Genomic DNA, 24,932 nt, shown 5'->3' with positions numbered 1-24,932 from the left:
TCGAGTTCTTCATAATTACCAATATCTGACTTTAGCTTTTGCCGAAATTAAGGGTAAGTTTCAGGAGAACATAATCCTGAAGGAGGTATCTCGATTTCTCAATAGCTACCAATACGTAACTTTGGCTATTGCCGAAAATGAATGTAAGTATCAGGAGTACATAATAGCAAAGGAGGTATTTCGAGTTCTTGATACTTACCAATATGTGACTTTGGCTTTGCCGAAATTAAACGTAAGTATCAGGAGAACATAATAGCAAAGGAGGTATTTCGAGTTCTTGATACTTACCAATATGTGACTTTGGCTTTGCCGAAATTAAACGTAAGTATCAGGAGAACATAATTGCAAAGGAGGTATTTCGAGTTCTTGATACTTACCAATATCTGACTTTGGCTTTTGCCAAAATTAAAATTAAGGATCAGGAGAATATAATAGCAAAGGAGGTATCTCGAGTTCTTCATACTTACCAATATCTGACTTTGGCTTTTGCCGAAATTAAAATTAAGGATCAGGAGAACATAATAGCAAAGGAGGTATCTCGAGTTCTTCATACTTACCAATATCTGACTTTAGCTTTTGCCGAAATTAAAGGTAAGTATCAGGAGAACATAATCCTGAAGCAGGTATCTCGATTTCTCAATAGTTACCAATATGTGACTTTGGCTTTGCCGAAATTAAACGTAAGTATCAGGAGAACATAATACCAAAGGAGGTATTTCGAGTTCTGGATACTTACCAATATTTGACTTTGGCTTTTGCCGAAATTAAAATTAAGGGTCAGGAGAACATAATAGCAAAGGAGGTATCTCGAGTTCTTCATACTTACCAATATCTGACTTTAGCTTTTGCCGAAATTAAAGGTAAGTACCAGGAGATCATAATCCTGAAGCAGGTATCTCGATTTCTCAATAGTTACCAATACGTAACTTTGGCTATTGCCGAAAATGAATGTAAGTATCAGGAGAACATAATTGCAAAGCAGGTATTTCGAGTTCTTCATACTTACCAATATCTGACTTTGGCTTTTGCCGAAATTAAAATTAAGGATCAGGAGAACATAATAGCAAAGGAGGTATTTCGAGTTCTTGATACTTACCAATATGTGACTTTGGCTGTGCCGAAATTAAACGTAAGTATCAGGAGAACATAATCCTGAAGGAGGTATCTCGATTTCTCAATAGCTACCAATACGTAACTTTGGCTATTGCCGAAAATGAATGTAAGTATCAGGAGAACATAATTGCAAAGGAGGTATATCGAGTTCTGGATACTTACCAATATCTGACTTTGGCTTTTGCCGAAATTAAAATTAAGGATCAGGAGAATATAATAGCAAAGGAGGTATCTCGAGTTCTTCATAATTACCAATATCTGACTTTTGCTTTTGCCGAAATTAAAGGTAAGTATCAGGAGAACATAATCCTGAAGGAGGTATCTCGATTTCTCAATAGTTACCAATACGTAACTTTGGCTATTGCCTAAAATGAATGTAAGTATCAGGAGAACATAATCCTGAAGGAGGTATCTCGATTTCTCAATAGTTACCAATACGTAACTTTGGCTATTGCGGAAAATGAATGTAAGTATCAGGAGAACATAATAGCAAAGGAGGTATTTCGAGTTCTCGATACTTACCAATATCTGACTTTGGCTATTGCCGAAAATGAATGTAGGTATCAGGAGAACATAATCCTGAAGGAGGTATCCCGATTTCTCAATAGTTACCAATAAGTAACTTTGGCTATTGCCTACAGTGAATGTAAGTATCAGGAGAACATAATCCTGAAGGAGGAATCTCGATTTCTCAATAGTTACCAATACGTAACTTTGGCTATTGCCGAAAATGAATGTAAGTATCAGGAGAACATAATAGCAAAGGAGGTATTTCGAGTTCTTGATACTTACCAATATGTGACTTTGGCTTTGCCGAAATTAAACGTAAGTATCAGGAGAACATAATTGCAAAGGAGGTATTTCGAGTTCTTGATACTTACCAATATCTGACTTTGGCTTTTGCCAAAATTAAAATTAAGGATCAGGAGAATATAATAGCAAAGGAGGTCTTTCGAGTTCTTGATACTTACCAATATCTAACTTTGGCTATTGCCGAAAATGAATGTAAGTATCAGGAGAACATAATCCTGAAGGAGGCATCTCGGTTTCTCAATAGTTACCAATACGTAACTTTGGCTATTGCCGAAATTAAACGTAAGTATCAGGAGAACATAATTGCAAAGGAGGTATTTCGAGTTCTCGATACGTACCAATATCTGACTTTGGCTTTTGCCAAAATTAAAATTAAGGATCAGGAGACCATAATAGCAAAGGAGGTATCTCGAGTTCTTCATAATTACCAATATCTGACTTTAGCTTTTGCCGAAATTAAAGGTAAGTATCAGGAGAACATAATCCTGAAGCAGGTATCTCGATTTCTCAATAGTTACCAATACGTAACTTTGGCTATTGCCGAAAATGAATGTAAGTATCAGGAGAACATAATTGCAAAGGAGGTATTTCGAGTACTTCATACTTACCAATATCTGACTTTGGCTTTTGCCGAAAATGAATGTAAGTATCAGGAGAACATAATAGCAAAGGAGGTATTTCGAGTTCTCGATACTTACCAATATCTGACTTTGGCTATTGCCTAAAATGAATGTAAGTATCAGGAGAACATAATCCTGAAGGAGGTATCTCGATTTCTCAATAGTTACCAATACGTAACTTTGGCTATTGACGAAAATGAATGTAAGTATCAGGAGAACATAATAGCAAAGGAGGTATTTCGAGTTCTGGATACTTACCAATATCTGACTTTGGCTTTTGCCGAAAATGAATGTAAGTATCAGGAGAACATAATAGCAAAGGAGGTCGTTCGAGTTCTTGATACTTACCAATGTCTAACTTTGGCTATTGCCGAAAATGAATGTAAGTATCAGTAGAACATAATGCTGAAGGAGGTATCTCGATTTCTCAATAGTTACCAATACGTAACATTGGCTATTGCCGAAAATGAATGTAAGTATCAGGAGAACATAATCTTGAAGGAGGTATCTCGATTTCTCAATAGTTACCAATACGTAACTTTGGCTATTGCCGAAAATGAATGTAAGTATCAGGAGAACATAATTGCAAAGGAGGTATTTCGAGTTCTTGATACTTACCAATATCTGACTTTGGCTATTGCCGAAAATGAATGTAGGTATCAGGAGAACATAATCCTGAAGGAGGTATCTCGATTTCTCAATAGTTACCAATAAGTAACTTTGGCTATTGCCTACAGTGAATGTAAGTATCAGGAGAACATAATCCTGAAGGAGGTATCTCGATTTCTCAATAGTTACCAATACGTAACTTTGGCTATTGCCGAAAATGAATGCAAGTATCAGGAGAACATAATCCTGAAGGAGGTATCTCGATTTCTCAATAGTTACCAATACGTAACTTTGGCTATTGCCGAAAATGAATGTAAGTATCAGGAGAACATAATTGCAAAGGAGGTATTTCGAGTTCTTCATACTTACCAATATCTGACTTTGGCTTTTGCCAAAATTAAAATTAAGGATCAGAAGAATATAATAGCAAAGGAGGTATCTCGAGTTCTTCATAATTACCAATATCTGACTTTAGTTTTTGCCGAAATTAAAGGTAAGTATCAGGAGAACATAATCCTGAAGGAGGTATCTCGATTTCTCAATAGTTACCAATACGTAACTTTGGCTATTGCCTAAAATGAATGTAAGTATCAGGAGAACATAATCCTGAAGGAGGTATCTCGATTTCTCAATAGTTACCAATACGTAACATTGGCTATTGCCGAAAATGAATGTAAGTATCAGGAGAACATAATTGCAAAGGAGGTATTTCGAGTTCTTGATACTTACCAATATCTGACTTTGGCTATTGCCGAAAATGAATGTAGGTATCAGGAGAACATAATCCTGAAGGAGGTATCTCGATTTCTCAATAGTTACCAATAAGTAACTTTGGCTATTGCCGAAAATGAATGCAAGTATCAGGAGATCATAATCCTGAAGCAGGTATCTCGATTTCTCAATAGTTACCAATACGTAACTTTGGCTATTGCCGAAAATGAATGTAAGTATCAGGAGAACATAATTGCAAAGGAGGTATTTCGAGTTCTTCATACTTACCAATATCTGACTTTGGCTTTTGCCAAAATTAAAATTAAGGATCAGGAGAATATAATAGCAAAGGAGGTATCTCGAGTTCTTCATAATTACCAATATCTGACTTTAGCTTTTGCCGAAGTTAAAGGTAAGTATCAGGAGAACATAACCCTGAAGGAGGTATCTCGATTTCTCAATAGTTACCAATACGTAACTTTGGCTATTGCCTAAAATGAATGTAAGTATCAGGAGAACATAATCCTGAAGGAGGTATCTCGATTTCTCAATAGTTACCAATACGTACCTTTGGCTATTGCCGAAAATGAATGTAAGTATCAGGAGAACATAATTGCAAAGGAGGTATTTCGAGTTCTTGATACTTACCAATATCTGACTTTGGCTATTGCCGAAAATGAATGTAGGTATCAGGAGAACATAATCCTGAAGGAGGTATCTCGATTTCTCAATGGTTACCAATACGTAACTTTGGCTATTGCCGAAAATGAATGTAAGTATCAGGAGAACATAATCCTGAAGGACGTATCTCGATTTCTCAATAGTTACCAATACGTAACTTTGGCTATTGCCGAAAATGAATGTAAGTATCAGGAGAACATAATTGCAAAGGAGGTATTTCGAGTTCCTCATACTTACCAATATCCGACTTTGGCTTTTGCCAAAATTAAAATTAAGGATCAGGAGAACATAATAGCAAAGGAGGTATCTCGAGTTCTTCATACTTACCAATATCTGACTTTGGCTTTTGCCAAAATTAAAATTAAGGATCAGGAGAACATAATAGCAAAGGAGGTATCTCGAGTTCTTCATAATTACCAATATCTGACTTTAGCTTTTGCCGAAATTAAAGGTAAGTATCAGGAGAACATAATACTGAAGGAGGTATCTGGATTTCTCAATAGTTACCAATACGTAACTTTGGCTATTGCCGAAAATGAATGTAAGTATCAGGAGAACATAATCCTGAAGGAGGTATCTCGATTTCTCAATAGTTACCAATACGTAACTTTGGCTATTGCCGAAAATGAATGTAAGTATCAGGAGAACATAATAGCAAAGGAGGTATTTCGAGTTCTGGATACTTACCAATATCTGACTTTGGCTTTTGCCGAAAATGAATGTAAGTATCAGGAGAACATAATAGCAAAGGAGGTCTTTCGAGTTCTTGATACTTACCAATGTCTAACTTTGGCTATTGCCGAAAATGAATGTAAGTATCAGGAGAACATAATGCTGAAGGAGGTATCTCGATTTCTCAATAGTTACCAATACGTAACTTTGGCTATTGCCGAAAATAAATGTAAGTATCAGGAGAACATAATCCTGAAGGAGGTATCTCGAATTCTCAATAGTTACCAATACGTAACTTTGGCTATTGCCGAAAATGAATGTAAGTATCAGGAGAACATAATTGCAAAGGAGGTATTTCGAGTTCTCGATACTTACCAATATCTGACTTTGGCTTTTGCCAAAATTAAAATTAAGGATCAGGAGAACATAATAGCAAAGGAGGTATCTCGAGTTCTTCATAATTACCAATATCTGACTTTAGCTTTTGCCGAAATTAAACGTAAGTATCAGGAGAACATAATCCTGAAGGAGGTATCTCGATTTCTCAATAGTTACCAATACGTAACTTTGGCTATTGCCGAAAATGAATGTAAGTATCAGGAGAACATAATTGCAAAGGAGGTATTTCGAGTTCTTCATACTTACCAATAGCTGACTTTGGCTTTTGCCGAAATTAAAATTAAGGATCAGGAGAACATAATAGCACAGGAGGTATTTCGAGTTCTTGATACTTACCAATATCTGACTTTGGCTTTGCCGAAATTAAACGTAAGTGTCAGGAGAACATAATTGCAGAGGAGGTATTTCGAGTTCTTAATACTTACCAATGTCTGACTTTGGCTTTTGCCGAAATTAAAGGTAAGTATCGGGAGAACATAATCCTGAAAGAGGTATCTCGAATTCTCAATAGTTACCAATACGTAACTTTGGCTATTGCCGAAAATGAATGTAAGTATCAGAACATGATACCAAAGCAGGTATTTCGAGTTCTTGATACTTAGCAATATGTAACATGGGCTTTTGGGGAAAATGAAGGTAAGTATCAGGAAAATATGATACCATAAGAGGTATCTCGAGTTCTGAATACTTACCGATATGTAGCTTTGGCTTTTGGCTTTTGGCTGTCTATCGAAATATTGGCGGGGAAGCAAATTTATCTTTTGACCGAATTGCGCAAAGGTATCAGGAAATCATGACACGAGAGGAGGTTTCTTGATTTTGTCAATAAATGGCTTGAAACGCCAATTTTCAGTTACAAAAAAGATAACCTTGTATACAATTGGGGAACGTATCAGGAATGTATTTTGATACATCAGTAAGCGGATATTGTTGTTTTACAGTGTTGTTTTCATTTCTCTAAATTGGTTATAAGAATTTTATAGAATTGTAATCTATAATGGTGTGTATACAATAGGTATGAAGTTTGATATGCAGAGTGTTTCATAACTAATGAAACCGACTTTGGGAGTTGATTATATGCTTAAAAAATTTAAAAAAAGTTCATATGAACACATGTCCTATCTGTAAATTCGGATAGTCTTGATCTTTTCGGTTCAGCTTGTTGTTAGCAAAGATTCTACATTCTTACTACCGCGTTATTTTAGTTAAATCTTTCATGCCCATCCGGTTTTACGATAAAACATAATATATACCAAGTTTTATAACTTTCTAACTTAATGACAAACCTGATCGAATCGCGATATTTTTCGAGTTGTAGCAGCCAATGATGGGTCAAAGGTTGAAACTTTGATGAAGAGTGATCCTTTGGCATCATCGAGGTCGTGCACCGCACTAACATACCTATTAACTTGCCCGATTACTAAACAGATAGCTATACTGTTGATGATAGTCACCTCCACAAGTACGAGAAAGGAACGCGAGCAAAATAAAGAAAAGCAATTGTAAAAATCGTAACGCGACAGTTTTATTATAAATTTAACATTGAAGATTTAAACTTACCTGTTATTAGGTTCTAAGACACTTGATAACGACCTTCAATGGGTGCTGAATCTCGCGGCATTTATTCTGATCACTGATCAAGGATGGCGCACCCTCAAAGTTTCATGAACCTTTAGCGTAGATCAGGGGAGGATAACTTAGAAACCGATTGAAAGCTATTACGATCGATACCCTTTGAAATCTCAAGAACGACTGAGTAGTGCGCCAATTGTGCAGGGTATTTATGCCTTTTTGTTTTAGAGCAACACAGGTAAACTGGGTAATAGAGGTTAATTTACCACCAGTATCGCCATGTACCGAAATAAAATGTCTTCTAGTGACGGCATAAAGTAGAAAAGTAGAGATACCGTAGGCAATGCACTGAAATGCACAGAAATAAACAGGAACCACTCGAAACCACGCAAGAAAACAAAGTAACTATCTTAAAGTTCTCAAGCAAGTCAAGCTATCCATTTTTAAATTCAAACATCAACTTGATAGTGGCGCCTCAAATCGGTGTCGACGGTTACTACGCTAGTACGTAACTAGCGCCATCTAAGCTTAGACGATCTATCTGGAACTACCTTTCACCCCGATCCACTCCAATCAACCACAATCCCAATGCACACGAGCGATTTTTTGATGTGCGATCTCGCTGCGATCACATGTCTCTATATGTGTTTGTACCTGGGAAAACAAAAAAAAATACATGATCGCAGCGAGATTGCACATCGAAAAGTCACTCATGTGCATCGGAGCTTAATATACATCCAGCTCAGCAATTCTGGCCGCACTGACACTCTCTCTCTCTCTCTCTCTCTCTCTCTCTCTCTGTCTCACGCAAAAACTACTAAATAAGAGAGAGTGAAAGAGAATCAGAATCATTTGAGTTGTCTGTACTCGGAAAAGCGGACATTGGAAACAGTTAGATCCTGCTGATTCCTATTTATGGACTATGGCGCAATCTCCAGAGCTATAGGCATATTTCTATCTGTAACATAACTTCTACAATTATAAAATATTTCCTACTACTACTTTTGTAATATTTCTTACAAACATCTCGGATTTTTAGTTTTAAAAAAGTAGAGCTGTAAGAGGTTCAACAAAATGTATTAAGACTATTTTGCTCTAATTTTCTGCTCTTTAATCCATCTCTAAACTTACAGAATCCTCTGATTGTTAATTTAGTATATAGGTATGTTAGCTTTACAGTTTTATCATTGCAAAACGAAGGAAGATTGGACATTGTCATAGGACACTTTGTGTTCTATTTTAGATTTCCTACCACCCTTTAAAATATTGAAAGCTATATTTGTTACATTCTGTATTAAATTATTTGAGAACAGAATTCATCATTTGTGTACTTATAAATTGGAAAAATATATTTTATACAAATTAATGAAAAAAATTAACGTAATTGTAAAGAATTAGCGAAATTTTGTCTTTTAGTATATTTAAAAACAGACACAAAGTCTTAGATTTTAAGTACATAAATAAACAAATTATTTATATCATTTCTACAAAAACTGCAGATGCTTAGATTTCAAACCTATAAAGAAACTTGTATGACATTACAGTATACATAATTTAAAAACAATTTTAAAAACCCTTCTTAATAAATGAAAAATTAATAAATAAACAACTTAAAACATTCAATATACTGTATCATTTGGAAAGCGTTGTAATTGCGTTGTAATAAACACATTTTTGCGATAGAAGTTTGTTTAATTTCAAGTGAAATTGGAAAATTAAAATCTTTTGTATTTGAAAAATATTTAAAGGTAAACATTGAATTTTGATATGCATTTAGAATTGTCACGATCAAATCATGATATTTCCAATGCTTTATTGGAATGAAGTGATACAATACAATGAGAATTGTACGCAATTATGAATCTTGTGATTTCTATATGTTCTTTATAATACCTGCGCAATTTTTATTTACACAAAATTGAAACTGTCACCTCAAAGTGTTAAAACAAGCAAAACGATAAACGGGTGAGAACCCTTCGTAGGAAAAATTAATCTTTTGTAGCGCGATAACGTTTTCCTAGAACCTACATAATTTTCGGTCCTAAAACAAGCTAGAGAATACACTACTTCTTTTGTTCAAAGCATGCGGCATTCTAGTCAGATACTGCAGACAATTTATTTCTTACATAACGATTTATCTGTTCGTGTTCTTGCAGTAATGAGTCACAGGAACAGTGATTTGCAAGTTCTATTACGCTACTATTCATAAATAAGAATAATTTGATTTTTTCAAATCTATCTTTGTAGACCTTTTAAAATATCTTTTGTATTACAATTTATAATTTTTAGTATATTTCTGTATAATTGCTTCGCTTGTTATTGGAATATATCTCATTTTATGAATTATTGTTACGATAGTGCAACTATGCTAATTGCAAAGAAAATGAAAACATTGCTAGAAGTGACAAGTTATTTATACGTTATAAGTATAATGAAGTCATAATAAATATATCATTCTCTTAGTTGTTTGTACTGGGAGCATAGTGAAAAATGTAATAATAATAAGATAAAACAGTACTAGTTGCTTTTAAAGAGAGAAACCATTAAACAGATATACAACTTGGTTTGAAGGTTCTGTAAAGTCATTGCCCTTTGATTATCCACAGCAAGCATTGTATACATCTTATCCGGCATACTTGTTCAACATTTAATACAAAAATTAATCTATATTTATCTAGTATTACATTACAGTGTGCAAACGTCGATCAACAAATTCTACTGATAAAATTACTTAATTGCTAAATTTCTTTTTAATGTACATAAATAAATCATTTATCAATCAACTATGCTTTCCGCGTGCCTCCAGCAAAGATTAAATGTCAATTTTCCATTTGTTTGTATGTTAAGAAAGAACGAGATCTACAAAATATTTATTTGACCGCACACGAGCCTAAGAAAATGTACAAGTTATTAAATCTTGTACAAAATTATAAATTTTCATTTAAAATTTGTCTTTTTGTTCCTTTAAATATTAAAGTGAAAGTATAGAGTAAATAACTATCCTTCCAGCTGAGTTTCGCAACATTTAGTGTTTTGGCTTTACGTTTGAAAGAACTGTATGTTAGGCATGATGCCGAAAACAGACCAATCACGCATTATTAACCGTTTGACACCATTTTTGTAAATATCTAAAAAATATAGAGGTTAGAATCCTTCTTGATACTGTTTCGAGTCTAATTTCGCTTGGATTACTTCCAATTGTCTCTTTGCTTCACATTGTGGGAAGTTCTGTAAGTCATAATATTGTGGTGCTATTTTTAGCAACCAATCAGCTGTAAAAAGAGATCATGTAAGGTTACAATTACGAAATTAATGTATGTTGAAGTATCATTATGCCGATTTATAACTTTTACTTACGTTTGATGTCAGTAACTGTTCTGATATAATTTTTGGTCGTAAGCACAAACTCGTTGTAAATTACCCATTCAGGTTTATGATCTAAACAACTGCTTGGATGAAGCTGTACAATTTGATTATCCTTTATGGTCAAATAATGACCAGTTCTTTCTAAATGCGCTACCTATTTAAAAACAGTACAAGAAGTGACTATAGTATTGTACATTGAAGAAGCTAAATCTTCTATTACTTATTAAATATAATTGGGAACAGTACCTGCATGAAAAAGCCATTTACAAGCGCTTTTCTGATATTAATGTAGTAATCTTTTGATGTGAAGTCTGTTGAGGTTCGTTTTAAGCAAAATCTGTCCATTATTCTGCTCAATTGTTGTCTGACATTATCGCCACTTTTCAAAGACCGATAGTTGACAAAGTTATCATAGCACCATTGTGGATCTTCCAAATCTATTAGTAAAGATAAACGTTACGTTTAATTCAGTAAATACTCGTGTGATTTATCAATATGTTTTGAAAAAAAATCATAGACTTATACTTACTCTGTTTGAAAGCGTGATACACATTTAATAATGTCAAGTGATCTCCATCAATGTGTGCAAATCTCATTTTAGCATCATCCGCTGCCTTCTTTGATTCATTTGGTCTCACAAAACACTGTGGGACTAATGCAATATCAATCATCAATATAAAACCATGTTATCTTACCACGAACCTGACATATGTCTAACTTTTACTTTTACATTATTAGAATTAAAAAGTAAGGAATGCAAATAGAACATAAATCTAGTATCGTTTCACGAAAAAGTATGTTCTTACTCATACTTTACCTGAAAGCATGGCAGTAATGCTAAGTATCTCGTTACTGCAGTTGTGATTACATGATGCAATTAGCATTTTTGCTAATTGAGGATCTAATGGAAATTCTGCCATCACTGCTCCTAAATCTGTTAAATTTCCATCATCATCCAAAGCGGCCAAATAATTAAGAAGTTCCAAAGCTCTCATGAGTGTTTCTGGTGCTGGAGGATCCATGAAATCAAAATGAACCTATAAAAAAATAAAAACAGCAGTATAGTAATACAGTAAGGAAATAATGTTAAAAGAAAAAAATACTTTAACTATCCATCTTACCAAATCATCAATACCAAGCTTTTTCAGTTGTAATACAACACTACCAAGATTTGATCGCAATATTTCAGGATAAGTATTTGGTTGCATTTCGTTTTTATATGCTTTCTCTGTATACAGTCTGAAACATTTTCCAGGTCTTGTACGACCAGCTCTACCAGCTCTTTGTTGAGCAGAAGCTTTACTGATAGGTGATACAAGAAGAGATTCTACACGAATTCTAGGATTATACACCTGTTACAAAATATCATAAAACTTAACAATCATTGATACAAATTTAGCTGAAGTTGAAAAGTACAGTAAATAGAAATAGAAACAGATTATTACCTTTTGTTTAGCAAATCCGGGATCTATGACGAAAACTACACCATCAATAGTCAACGATGTTTCTGCGATATTAGTCGAAACTACTACCTTTCTACCAATAGTACCATTTGGTTTTGTAGGTGGTGCAGGTTCAAAGATTCTTTGTTGAAGATTTGGGGGTAATGTAGAATATAGCGGTATGCATTTTAGTTCGCCTACCTCTGGTCCCAAATTATCCATTTCTCTTTTAATTCTCTTACAAGCTTCTTCAATCTCTTCTTGACCAGTTAAGAACAAAAGTAAATCTCCTGCTACTTCTTCGCACATGTGTATTTGAATTACTGTTCTGATAGCAGCTTCTAAATAATCTCTCTCAGGCTCAGGTGTATAAAAAATTTCAACAGGATGTGTTCTACCAGGTACATTCATTAAAGGTGCATTGTCAAAATACTGTTGAAATTTCCCAGCATCTAAAGTTGCACTCATAATCACAAGTTTTAAGTCTGGTCTTTGTTTGATCACTTCTTTTAACACACCCATAAGTAAATCTGTAGCTAATGTTCTTTCATGAGCCTCATCCAGAAGTATCACTTGGTATGCATCAAGCATGGGATCAGACATGCCTTCACGAAGAAGCATACCATCGGTCATGTACTTTAATATGGTTTTCGGAGAGCTACAATCTTCAAATCGAATACTGTATCCTACTTCTTGACCTATTTCAAAGAATTGCAAATTTAAATGTATACATAAGACAACATTAAATTTGATTCAGTACTAATTTATAACATAATAAATAATTTACCTAATGCAACATCCATCTCTTCTGAAACTCTCTGAGCAACAGACATAGCTGCTACTCTTCTTGGTTGCGTACAAGCAACACCCTTGGTGCCAATGCTTCTTGAATATTCTACGCACCATTGTGGTATTTGTGTAGTTTTACCTGATCCTGTTTCTCCAACAAGTACAATACATTGATGTTGTGCCAATAATCTCATAAAATCAGCACGATATTCAAATACAGGTAAGGTGATTCTCTTTTTATAAAATTCATGATACCGTGGTGTATAAGGCAAACCAGTGTAGGGGTTAAATTGAACTTGAGTTTTCGGCGTTGTTGAAGGTGTAGTTGTACTATTAGCTATTGAGCTATCTCTATAAAATAATAGATACAATCATAAATATTTAATAACATATAGCACTAGCTAAAGATTATCTTAATCTCAACGACGAAGCAATGCCTTCTACATGAAAACAATATGAAATAACGAAAGTTGAGAACATTCGATTGGTTATGAAAAGCATTTAAATAAAACAAATGATAATATTTACTTTTTTCTCGCAACATTTTGTAACAAACAAGTTTAATTGCATCACGCTTACAATATACACTCTTTACTATGCGTAAATGAAAGAAAATATTAAAATATGTAACATTCGAATGTACAGACGACAATTTAGTTGAGAACCTTCACGAAAGAGTTGATCAAACAAGTTAACAGTAACAGCCACGACTATTAACACACGTTTGAAATTTTATTCTGACGAAATTGTTTTATTGAGCTGTTAATCACGATAAACAGCATCCATTTTTCTTATACTATTTTGGAGATGTGTGATTGTTCAATGGGATGCGCGCTAGCATTGAAAAAACTTGTGACAATGCACATGGCAAGCTTCTTCGTAGCGTTTTGCATATCCTACGATAGGAAATATAGAAAGACACTCACGGCTTTCGCTTAACATACGGATCGACGACCTCAATTCTCCGTTTTGACATAATTCTTAGCCCTCCGAAGGCAAGCAAAGTAAAATCTGTTTACGAACTTCTACACAAGGCGTCACAAAATGGCAAACTAACAGACTAAAGCTTCCTGTAGTAATCATAATCATGAAAATCAACGAGAGATGGCGCTGAAAACATTACAAATAAATATGGCGTGTAATGCATACAGAATGTCTTACCCGGTCAATTTAAAATTAAAATATGCAAATAGTGTATCCCACACAACTTTAAATAACTATATTTTAAAAATCACTCAAATTTCATGAATTTCATAAATCCTATTTTAATCTTCCAGCAAGATAATTGGGAATTAATTTTATCATAAATTTAAGAATCCATAGAATTCATGAAATATGAAACTAGTATGAATAAAAATGACGTAGTAATTTCAGTCAAATTAGATTTTCACAATTACGTAGGTCATGTGGGCTGCTTTTTTTGTGATATATTAAATGTATCAAAAGTACACATATATCGGTAACGAAAAAAAATGAATAGTTTTAGAATAGAAAAGATATTTATTCATCAGTATATTACAATTAGAAAAAATATAATTGAAAAACAAACTAGTTATTAAATAATTATATCCCTGACAATGTACATTGCTTCATTATCACATCCAAAAAGTAAGGTCGATTTGTCGACATCAATACTGTTTATTGGTTTGTGCATAACGCTGCAAAGCGACGTTACATTTACTTTTTGGTTCGCTCCTATTGTATTTAACCAATGTGTATTTGTAGGGTCTGAAATAAAAATTACATTAAGAATGACATTAAATAGATTTTGCGTATACCAACATTAAAAATTATTAATTGAAAAATTAATATTAAAAGAAATCATTAAATACATATCTAAACTTTACCTAAACTCAATTTTGAATGTTGAGCATTATTCCAATGCCATAATTCGCCACTATTTGAACATGTAAACAAATTTTCAGGCCTATCAGGGTGGAACAGTATTTCGCTAACAGTTTTACCATGAGCATTGAGTTGAGACATTGGATATGTATTGTGTCTCAAGTCCCATACTGTTAAACTACCATCGCCACCACCAGCAACAACAATATGTCGTTGAGTTGGATGATGCGCAATACTCATTGCTTCTGTCTAAAAATTTGTTCATTCTGCTATTAATATATGTATGTGTTATTTAATTAATTCCTTATGGAAAATATTAAACACTTCATACTTTTGCTTGATCTGACAGCATGAATGTAGTAGCAGGAAGGTTTTGGTCATTTCTTAAATCCCAAACTTTCATATGTCCCCTTAAGTTTCCAGTAAGAATCTCATTGTGTCTCAAGAAATCAACACAGTATATAGAACAGCTATCAGCTTCATCTAAAAGAAGCTCAATTAAGAATTAATATATTGCTTAGCAAATAGCATTACTGTAATGAATACAAATTTTGTAAAACTATTTTCTAATTACTTTGTACATAGAATAATACTATATTTACCAATAACTCTAACTGGCTTATTTTGACCAGCTGTTAAAAGATTAATTTTCCCATCTTCTCCTACTGAAACAATGTCTTGTTCAAAGTTAGTCAGTGCTGTACAAGATGCATAATCATTTGTTTTCCTATAAAGACGAATTTATAAAAAAAATATATTGTAAGATAATATACTTCAATTCTTTATTGATAAAGCTTACTTAAACTTATGTACAAATTCCCAGGACATATGCTCTTTAAACTGAGAATATGGATTCTCATGAATTTGTAATAATCTAACAGTGCCTATGGAGGTAGATACCACAAAAAAATCCCTCGAAATGAACTGTAAATATTAATAAAATGCTAATAAATGTTTCAAGAAAAGAAGAAAGAAGAAGTTTACATAAAACGATAAATGTATTATTAAAATAAATTTTTAGAACCTTTATTTCAGTCACGTCTCCAAGAATAGCGTACGATGAAACTACTGCAGGATAAGATTCACCATCTTCGTTCACTTGAAACGTCCAATGAGTTACTTTGTTCACCTGTGGTAAAAATTCCGATACTGTAAATTGTAAGAACGCTCGTGTAGAAATTTTCTATGTAACACGCGAGGATGAGATAGGTTAAGTTTAACGAAGATAACCTTACCGGATCGTCCCAACTGCCAGTTAAAAAATTGTTAGCTCCTTCGAAATCTTCGTGTTTCCATCTGATTTTGGAAATTTTCTCGGATACAAACGTTCCCTGTACATTTTCGCTCATTTTTTGTCATGGACCACAATTTAATTTGGAATAGTAGCGGGTAGCGGTAAAAGCCTCAACCATCGACCAACACGCGCGTTCCTATGCGACTGTCAAAAAAGGCGCCAAACGCGTAGGGTTCCCCTTTTAAAAATTCATAAGCATACAATTTTTTATGACTTCACAATTTACCATTCTTATTTGTTATATGAATTAAATTTATTAACAAATTTATATTATTTTTCTGTGTTTAAATGTTTAAATATATTTTTTTTATTAATTAAAAATATATTTGCAATCATTTTAAATATATTTTTTATTGATTTTACAAATAATTATATAATTATCTACTATGTTTTATTCAAGTAATACATATACCACGCATGTGTAAAAAATGTGATTTTTGAATTGTAGCTATAAATCAGTTATGGCGAATGCAATACCTATTCATTATAAAAAGTTTACTAATTAAAGATTAAAATTACAGAATTTATTCAAAGAACTCTTCAAATATAGATTACAAATTATTTAAATAATAACAAAAAAATCATTTAATGAAAGTAATACATAACTATTTTTCAGACTATATTATTCAAGTAAAATAACTTTCATTAAGTAAAACTACTCTTTATATCCGTATTATGTGTATTTACTAAATAATTTTCTCCAAAACTCATAGTTTCTTGCTTTCCCTGAAAATATAATTTTCTTCTTCTTAATTTTCCTTCAAAGACTATAATATTATAAATTTGAATTTAGATTTATATCTGTATACTCTTGTTAAAAGCTTTTTATTGTAAAAGATTCTTCTAGAGTATTACGTGATCACTCCACCACATGTGAATAATGTCGTCTGTCTAACAGAAACAATTTCTGTAGGGAAGTTGATCATAAAGGGGTAGGGATTCGTCTATATGTTGTAATTCACAAGAGACACAGAAGACAGTTATGTAGCAATCAGGTCGTGAAACAGATGTATATTTCGGTTATTCAAATACAAAACTGTTCGCTTTGAAATTTATAATTAATAGAATATACTTATTAACAACAGTGTAATTCCTAAGTTTTAAATGTATTAAAAGCGTGACTTGTCTTATTAAGAAACAAATCCAGTAAAATTTAAATAATAGTTTCTGAAAATTAGTTTCGATCATCTATGAGAGTTACTATAATTGACTACTATAATTGACGTGACTGAAATAATTGAATCTATTTTTAGAAATAACGGGGCTTAAAATCTGTCTATCGAATGAACTCAATTTTAGGGCGTACATTGTTCCTGGAGATGATATTAAAGGTTTTATTCTTCTTGTGTTTCAATACGCTCTACTTAACTTACTGTGATGCAAGCGATTCACGTGTGCCGACCATCTGTGAGTATCACTCAGAATGTGAGAAGCGTAAATATCATTTTTTAATTTTTATTTTAAAGGTCCCCAAGACCACAGTAATGGAATAAAATAAACGAAAACGATATTATTTGTAGGAAGAAAGCTAGCCAAAATCATATAATATTGTAAAATCGTATAACATGCTTTTTGAAATAACTAATCAAAAGATTCTGCGGCCGTTTAACAATTGCTTTCTGTGATATTTAACTGTATTTACTATATACTGTTAATAAAGTTTTGACACAAAACATATACATATGCTCCAATAAATAATTCATATAAAGTTATTCTGAAATGCTGTAATCTTATTTTTGATTTATTTCGAAAGTGTACTACGTACAGTGTTTTGATAACCGGTACTTACAGGGTACATTCATATATACATATTTAAAAGTTTATGTACACACATCTTGCCCATCTTGGAGCAAACTCAGAAAAGGAACAGATTCCATTTACATAACAAAATTAGTATGTTTAAACTTTTCATTTGAATTGTTACTGTTTTATGTTGATTATTTTATGTTGCATCCTGTATATATAAAACTGCATTTTTGAGTGCGGTATTGTATGATGTAGTATGTAAAACTCATCAGTGTGCTCGTATATAAAGTATGTATAAATGGGGTACTACATACTACTCGTCTAATTAATTAAATTAAATTAAATTATGAATTTGTGTGAACTATACAATTTGTTTTATAAATTAAAAAGTTGATGGGATAGTATCTTAAGTATACGGTTTTGGTCGGCTTTCTCCTACTAATTTGTTAGTACGAACGAAAAATTGATAGAAAAACTTTTGTCGAAGCTACCACGGATGCAAATGTAACAAACGACGATGTTACGGAAACGCAACACGCGAGTTGCAAAATCGTCACGGAAGAGTTGGTGGCGAGCGCACGTGCCACAGTCACAACAATACTTACGGGAGCCTGCAACGCGAGTAAAAAATCATTTCTCGATCCTACTAATCGATCGTCTCTATGAGTAAAAGAAAATCATATTTCAGAAACGATCGGAAATAAATTTCAAACTTTAGAGAAAACCTTGACCAGTGAACTGAAAGAGATCAAGGCAATGCTTCATGCTCTTTTAGCAACAAAGAAGGACTCTTCCCGATTAGTGGAGACATTCAGGGACGATAGTAATATAATTAACAATCATCAAAAGGATAAGACTAAAATTACTCCATCTCTAAGGCAACCAGAAATCGATAAATTCAACAACACTGTTCAGCAAATTTCGACTGCAAATGGTTCGTTTATTTCAAACATTTAAGTATAATATGCATGTACTTAATATAGCATATAGCTACTTAAACGTTTATATAATATCGCTGAGGTTCGTTCAGAGTGATTGATATGCTTTCAAGAAATTCTTTAATTAGAGTAATACTAAAGTAATAATAAAGTTACGATAATAAATAGAACGAAAGCGTAATAGTACCAATATCTTGGTGTGTTCCAGGGTCCATAAGACTCTTTTTTTATTACTGCCAAATAAAGAATTTCGAGGAGAAATTGGTGAGTTGGAGAACTGCTCATTCGGAGCGTAGCGCGACGTTTTACGTAGGCAAAAATGGATATGCCATGTACATTAAAGTTACACCACGGTATTTCCCAGACGGCACTGTTTTCGTGGCTGTTGGACTGACTCGTAGTCGCCATGATTCCATGCTCGAGTGGCCGTTTCCTTATAGAATTCGCCTTGAGGTAATAGAATGTTCTCAATGATATCAAACCAACTCTTACTGTCATTTTTCTTACTTATAGAAGTATGTAGTAAAAATATGGTTCTAGAAATATCTATGCAGGGTGAGTCTCGCAACTGTATCGCTTGAGTTTTCTTGTAAACTATTTGTTATATGAAAAACTGTTTCAAATCAGAGTTGTTTGGTATCGAGAAGAGAATACCAAAGAGGAGCATATTCCCAATACCAAACCACGTCCATTTAAACCATTTTTTCATGCAACAAAGGCGATACAGTTGCTTGATTCTGTATACTTTTATAGAAATGGTATTGACAAATTGGTAAGAAATTATTGAACAAAGTGGGAATCACATTGTCGAGTCAAATGATTACAGGAAAGAATGTTTTATGTTGGATCTCAGTTTAATGAACGTTAGTCTTTCGTAAGGCATAGACGAATTTATTTTCTGTTAATATCATCGCGACCTTCAGATTCTAGATCACTCACCAGAAGAATCGCGACAAGATCGACGTTCTCGGATTTGGGATCCGTCCACGCTCTGCTCGGAATATTTTTGGGGGCGTCCAAAATTAACTGGAGAACCAGATAATCCAGAATGCGTTGGTCTGAGCGTCCCACGACAAGTTCTTTTCTCCAAACTGCCGTCCTCAAACGATCGCTTTGCGAGAAACACGAGATATCTTTGGGACGGAAGTATCATCATAAAACTGACGGTTTATCTCTAGATATATCTTTTACTTAAGCATTCTTGAACCAAAAATTGAACCCGAAAAAGGATTAGGAGAAATTGGAAAAATCTTGTAATTTGTAGAGTAATAATAAGATTATTGATTATTAATAAATAAAACTGTCATAAGAAAAACAATGTTCATTTTTTGTTTGATTATATGAAGTATCTTCTACCATATAGATTTACTATTATTTTCAATCTTAAATTATAGATTTCTTAGTCAATTTTGACTAACGTAAGTTTAGAATACTATATTTAAATTATATATCTTTATATATCTCTATCAATTATGACTGTTTTCTAGCAGGAGTACGGTATTATAATAAGATTTTGGATATTAAAGTATGTAAAACGTACAAAATGTTTAGAAACATTCTTTTTCAAAGCACTTAAAATTTTGAAGTCTATTTTAGCTACAGAGTAAAAAAATGTGTTAGAAAAATTCTAAATAATATATCCAATATAAGAAGATATCGTTTGCAATAAACCTGTTTATAAATGGTACGATAACAATCCGCTAGGTAATTTGATATCCATGATTTATACTTGTATTACGTCTTTTATTAATCCCATTGAGTTTTAACAAAAGTTTGATTAACCTCGTGAAAGCGAAACGCTAAATCAAAATATTTAAACAAACTACATGTAATAAATACAAAAAAAAAGGTAAAGATGACGAAACAGTTTTCTCTTAAATATTCACACAATATGACATTACGAGATCCGCATCATTCATACTTTCAAATATTTGGTTAGTTCAAAGATGTCAACGGAATATTATCGAGCCTCTTATGAAGAGGCAACCTGGATAGATACACTTGTGGTATTCCTGACAATTGATACTCATTAGTTTCACGATCGGCCATATTACGAACGTTTTGAGCAGCAACTCTCAGCAGTGCCCTGTAGACCGGAAGTGGGAGTTGGATGCTGCTGCTCGCTACCATGTCGTGCGAGTCCACTGAATTTTCCCGAAAACTCCTCTTTTTTCCACATCCTACAAACAGTTATGTAATGACAAGTATTGCGATTCAAGCTTTGCCATAAAACTGGAACAGTTCGACGCGCATTAAGAAGCACATCTTACTTGTCTTACGAAAAAGAACATATTTGTCTTCGATGTAATTCAAAATATTGCATTTTGTTTTTGTTCACAAGAAAGAACACATTTGTATGATTCGTTACGGAAAAAAATGTTCAAATGTGATCTGTTTCGTGGCGAAAGGATGAAAATAGATTATTTTTCACGGTAAAACTGAAATATGCTACTATTCGTAAGAAGAGATGCAATATATCCTTTTTCGTATATAGGCGAGATAGACTACTTTTCATAAAATAAATGAGACGTGTTACTTTTGTTAAAGGAGCAGTCACGCTGAACTATCACCACCGATTGACAGCCACCAACGAAATTTCAAACATAAAAACGACAGGTTCAATATATTAATCATATCTAAGAAATAATAATATCACTTTCGGATAGTCTACTATAAATTCTTTCTTAGATATAATTACTATATTGAATCTGTAATTTCTGTTTGAAATTGGACGATCGGTGCCATCGATGGTGTTGGTTAAGCGTGACTGCTCCCTTACGCACGTTGAGTTGATTCTAAGAAAAACTTCTTTCCTTACCGGTAAAAGCATTGCAAAATGGTCTCTTTTCTTTGAGCGATTCGTCTGTCGTCAACGCATCAACCAATTCCTGTTGGATCTGAAAGTCGTATTTCAACATGGCGCGTTTATACCTCTGCACTCTTCCAAACGAATGCAATTTAATTGTAACTGAGTTTACACTTTTTTGCAATTTGCACAAATAGAATCGAGCGAACAGTGTTTTAAATCAAATTTATTCCACAAAAATTTTCATAAAGTTGATTCATCTAACTGAACGTGTTTAAGTAAATATTCAAGTCTAATATTTTCGCATTGTGACTGTAAACAACGAAATCGATTACGGAAATCTTCAAATTTGCTATTGTACATATCTTTAATGAAAGTAGTATAGTAATAAGAGCAACTTTTAGCACCAAGTATTTTTCTTCAATGATAAAAAATGTTCTAATTTAACAACTAATGAAAATAACTTGTCGACATTTGCCATTTTTTCCATATTCTTTTCTTTGTCCATACTACCAAAAACTGTACACACTAAATTGTTAAGCAGACCATACATCATGAAACGTGTTACGATGCATACATCGCAACAACTGGTGTATTTGAGAGTCAAGACTATTTACTTGAAACACGATACAAAGCGGAGGTTTGAAACTATTCTAAGTAAATAGTATTGACTCTGGAACCCATCAGTCGTTTGCATACATCGTAACATGTTTCATCGTGTACGATCTGTTTTAGTATAAACAATGTAAATCGATCTCGTTTGCGCAAGTTTATATGTACCTACATATAGAATTTATTAACACAAATTACACGAATGCATAAACTCATCTGTGAAAGAATAGTTTACCTTGCTTTCAGACATCTCAGAGCGTGCTACTTTAGCTAAGCACGTAAGCATCAAAACGCAGCAAACACCACTGATTGCCTGTTAATGAAAATATCAGTGATTTCGGTGCTTAAACGAAGACGAGAAATGGATATCTGTCCTCGTTACGCGTACAATCTTCAATAAAAATTTCGATGATTACGAGGGCCACACGTAATTTCTAATAAGCATGTCGATTATATAAGTATCACACGCGAAGCTTCCAAACATGTTAACTGTCATAATCTGCTTATGACTTTAATCAGGTTTGTACTGCGGTTAATTAATGTCCAACGATACTGTTGGTCGATCGTTCCTTCAAGCGATGCGTTGGTTCATCATGCATGTAAATAGTAACTTTTAACGAGATGGGTAATGACGTCGGTACCCAAAGTAAATGCGACTATAACATATTGCTGAAAGAAACTAAACGTTCATTTATAATTAGAGCTCGTAAAGTTCATTACGTGTATTATAAACCCTTTCACCCCTCCCCCAATCTATTTCGACCGCTACTTGTCATTAATTTTTTCATATTCCATTTTGTGATAGTTTCTTCGTTGACCAGTAGTAGGCAATTTAAAATGTAATTATGCAGTCGGGAAGAGTGGAAAAGGATGTAAATTGAAAAACTGCTCGACCTATCAAGGAACGGTCGACAAGTCGATGCGTAATTATCGCGCGTTAAAAGCGTAATATCCATGAAATCTGTTGCACTTATAATGACTTTGTTTGATACATACCATTAAGATAATATCAAAGTAATGGAGACATTTAATTTGTACTAAAATCGCGTTCCAGTTAATAAATATTAATGCAATATGACAATTAATATAACATTTAATACAACACTATTCTAATCGTCTAATAATATATTAATATAATACAAATGTTACATAATCGTAGAAAGTATGAAGTATTATTTTGTGCAATTGCTATATAGAAAATTCTCTCATCATCTATTAAAATAAATAATTCATTTCTTTTCTTTGAAAATTTTTGTAATAATTATAATTATATTCATAATTAATTATATTCGGCCACATAAATACGAAACGGATATTCGGTAACAATTCGTATTATATTCTGATATTTGAATATATTAAGAGCAGCAAGACTTGAGAAAATACGAAAATGCGCAAAATGAAAACAAACAAAGGAAGTTACCTTCATGCCGAATCCTCGCCTTGAAGATCAACTTCCGTCACGCAAAGGAGGATCTCTAGAAGAACTGTTTCTGAGCTCTTGTACTTCCTGTTGTTCGATTACTTCTAGCGACAAAGGGTTGTCGCTCGCGCAAGGAGTCAAGTCTGCGTATGAGGGATGAAATGGCGCGCCTGCTGTTCAAATACCAACCCCCTCTTTCGATGTCGTAAGAGGGCGTAAATACATGCGCCTGAGAAACGCATGACCGATTCACATAATGGTCCTCTGGAACGGTACATTTCATGATCTTCGCCATGGACTGCGGTTTGTTTTGCATATCTTCTGTAATCCAGACGGTGCAGAAATTATGTGCTCGCACCGTGTTTCGTCCATACTATCTCTTCATTGATGCGTCAAAAGGTGAGAATCCTTAAGACGCGACCAAGGCTGAATAACAACTGCAGTTGCCTCGACATGATTTAACATGATTTCGTGATATATCAAAAGCGTCGAAGCAACGATTACGTCTCGACCAAGATATATGCATACAGGGTAGTTCACCAGATATTATCACCATGATTTACATGATTATTATGATGCGTGGCCAAAAATGTTTCAGATAGAGTTGAAAGGTTTCGAAAGGGACACGTTCTGATGTTATTAGTTTATTATAGGAGGATGAGTATAGGACATATGAAGGTCACCAATGTCTTTTTAAGTGGGATCATATATTTTTTATCACACCAGTCGATGCACCTTGATATTCTCTATAAAAAAGTATTAACCTATTTGTGACCGAAAATCATCAGTTTAGAAGATATTTTAATTTTAATGTTGTTATAGAATTGTGACTTTCTTACTAATATTATGAGTTCAATGTGACAACCACTTACATTAAACACTTTTTATATCGACAATGCTTGCTTTTTTACTTAATGTCAGCTTTATTCTGTAGTCCACAGCATTGTGAAATGTAAACTTTTAAGAAGAATTCAACTACTGTTTTTATGTAAAATTTAGTCTCTGTTGTATATTATTTATTTACATTATTTACATTTACATTAAAAAGAAAATATTTTTTAAGCTTTTTGTAGAAAATAGCAAAGTTAAAAGTTAAAAATATATTGATGACCTTTATATGTTCTCTACACGTCCATCTAAAGACAAAACTAATAACATCAGAGTGTGCCCCTCTTGAAACCATTCAACTCTATCTAAAACATTTTTCGTTACGCGTAATAATAATAACGTAAATCAAATTGGTAATATCTGATGAACCACCTTGTACATAGTAGAAAATAGAGGCGAATCCAGAAGTCTTTCTTGAGGAACCGCAGGAGGAGCATAAAGTACATACATTTTAAAAGCTTGTTTTATATACTTTAAAATATGTTTTTTATTTAATTTCTATTTTAATATTTTTATCTAATACAATGACCTAAATAAGTTCACATTAAATATTTATACATTAACTGTAAAAGTACCTAACAGTTTTCAAAATGTAA

At 33.2% G+C, this 24,932-nt stretch overlaps 4 protein-coding genes across 5 annotated transcripts; 1 reads left to right on the top strand and 3 right to left on the bottom strand.

Moving 5' to 3' along the window:
* Nucleotides 1–8,983: 8,983 nt before the first annotated feature.
* On the bottom strand, nt 8,984–13,853 carry LOC143183533 (putative pre-mRNA-splicing factor ATP-dependent RNA helicase PRP1). The gene is made up of 9 exons (XM_076385085.1): nt 13,714–13,853; nt 12,786–13,138; nt 12,002–12,696; nt 11,678–11,908; nt 11,374–11,593; nt 11,086–11,208; nt 10,803–10,993; nt 10,548–10,710; nt 8,984–10,462 (listed from the first exon to the last, which is right to left on the bottom strand). The coding sequence occupies exons 1-9, from the start codon at nt 13,761–13,763 to the stop codon at nt 10,335–10,337; spliced, it is 2,154 nt and encodes a 717-aa protein (XP_076241200.1). The 5' UTR covers nt 13,764–13,853; the 3' UTR covers nt 8,984–10,334.
* A 414-nt stretch (nt 13,854–14,267) lies between these two features.
* Nucleotides 14,268–16,052, bottom strand: LOC143183254 (nucleoporin Nup43-like). Its single transcript, XM_076384764.1, has 7 exons — nt 15,868–16,052; nt 15,657–15,761; nt 15,432–15,556; nt 15,235–15,359; nt 14,964–15,115; nt 14,635–14,881; nt 14,268–14,515 (listed from the first exon to the last, which is right to left on the bottom strand). Exons 1-7 carry the CDS (start codon nt 15,979–15,981, stop codon nt 14,343–14,345), a joined length of 1,041 nt encoding a protein of 346 aa, XP_076240879.1. The 5' UTR covers nt 15,982–16,052; the 3' UTR covers nt 14,268–14,342.
* Nucleotides 16,053–17,211: 1,159 nt separating this feature from the next.
* Nucleotides 17,212–19,912, top strand: LOC143183712 (uncharacterized). Its single transcript, XM_076385388.1, has 5 exons — nt 17,212–17,333; nt 18,160–18,294; nt 18,361–18,606; nt 18,819–19,063; nt 19,534–19,912. The coding sequence occupies exons 1-5, from the start codon at nt 17,246–17,248 to the stop codon at nt 19,786–19,788; spliced, it is 969 nt and encodes a 322-aa protein (XP_076241503.1). The 5' UTR covers nt 17,212–17,245; the 3' UTR covers nt 19,789–19,912.
* Nucleotides 19,913–20,338: 426 nt separating this feature from the next.
* Nucleotides 20,339–23,589, bottom strand: LOC143182958 (uncharacterized). 2 transcript variants are annotated; one of them, XM_076384296.1, is made up of 4 exons: nt 23,449–23,589; nt 22,264–22,341; nt 21,429–21,507; nt 20,339–20,790 (listed from the first exon to the last, which is right to left on the bottom strand). In XM_076384296.1, the coding sequence occupies exons 1-4, from the start codon at nt 23,452–23,454 to the stop codon at nt 20,546–20,548; spliced, it is 408 nt and encodes a 135-aa protein (XP_076240411.1). In that variant the 5' UTR covers nt 23,455–23,589; the 3' UTR covers nt 20,339–20,545. The 2 variants fall into 2 exon arrangements, with proteins under 2 accessions (XP_076240411.1, XP_076240412.1); XM_076384297.1 differs by lacking the exon at nt 22,264–22,341.
* Between the last annotated feature and the right edge of the window lie 1,343 nt (nt 23,590–24,932).

Source organism: Calliopsis andreniformis, chromosome 9 (assembly GCF_051401765.1).
Source record: "Calliopsis andreniformis isolate RMS-2024a chromosome 9, iyCalAndr_principal, whole genome shotgun sequence".
Lineage (NCBI taxonomy): Eukaryota > Metazoa > Arthropoda > Insecta > Hymenoptera > Andrenidae > Calliopsis > Calliopsis andreniformis.
This window is presented reverse-complemented; position numbering and strand designations above follow the sequence as displayed.

Coding starts and splice junctions, on each gene's coding strand:
- LOC143183533 (XM_076385085.1), bottom strand. CDS start 13,763: ATGTCAAAACGGAGAATTGAGGTCGTCGATCCGTATGTTAAGCGAAAG. Junction 11,909..12,001: donor CCGGATTTGCTAAACAAAAG/GTAATAATCTGT, acceptor ATTTTGTAACAG/GTGTATAATCCTAGAATTCG. Junction 11,209..11,373: donor CATTACTGCCATGCTTTCAG/GTAAAGTATGAG, acceptor ATATTGCATTAG/TCCCACAGTGTTTTGTGAGA.
- LOC143183254 (XM_076384764.1), bottom strand. CDS start 15,981: ATGAGCGAAAATGTACAGGGAACGTTTGTATCCGAGAAAATTTCCAAA. Junction 15,762..15,867: donor CTGGCAGTTGGGACGATCCG/GTAAGGTTATCT, acceptor TTTTTACCACAG/GTGAACAAAGTAACTCATTG. Junction 15,116..15,234: donor TAAGCCAGTTAGAGTTATTG/GTAAATATAGTA, acceptor AGCTTCTTTTAG/ATGAAGCTGATAGCTGTTCT.
- LOC143183712 (XM_076385388.1), top strand. CDS start 17,246: ATGATATTAAAGGTTTTATTCTTCTTGTGTTTCAATACGCTCTACTTA. Junction 18,295..18,360: donor TACGGGAGCCTGCAACGCGA/GTAAAAAATCAT, acceptor ATCATATTTCAG/AAACGATCGGAAATAAATTT. Junction 19,064..19,533: donor CTTATAGAATTCGCCTTGAG/GTAATAGAATGT, acceptor CGCGACCTTCAG/ATTCTAGATCACTCACCAGA.
- LOC143182958 (XM_076384296.1), bottom strand. Junction 21,508..22,263: donor CTGAGATGTCTGAAAGCAAG/GTAAACTATTCT, acceptor TACGACTTTCAG/ATCCAACAGGAATTGGTTGA. Junction 20,791..21,428: donor ATTTTGCAATGCTTTTACCG/GTAAGGAAAGAA, acceptor AACTGTTTGTAG/GATGTGGAAAAAAGAGGAGT.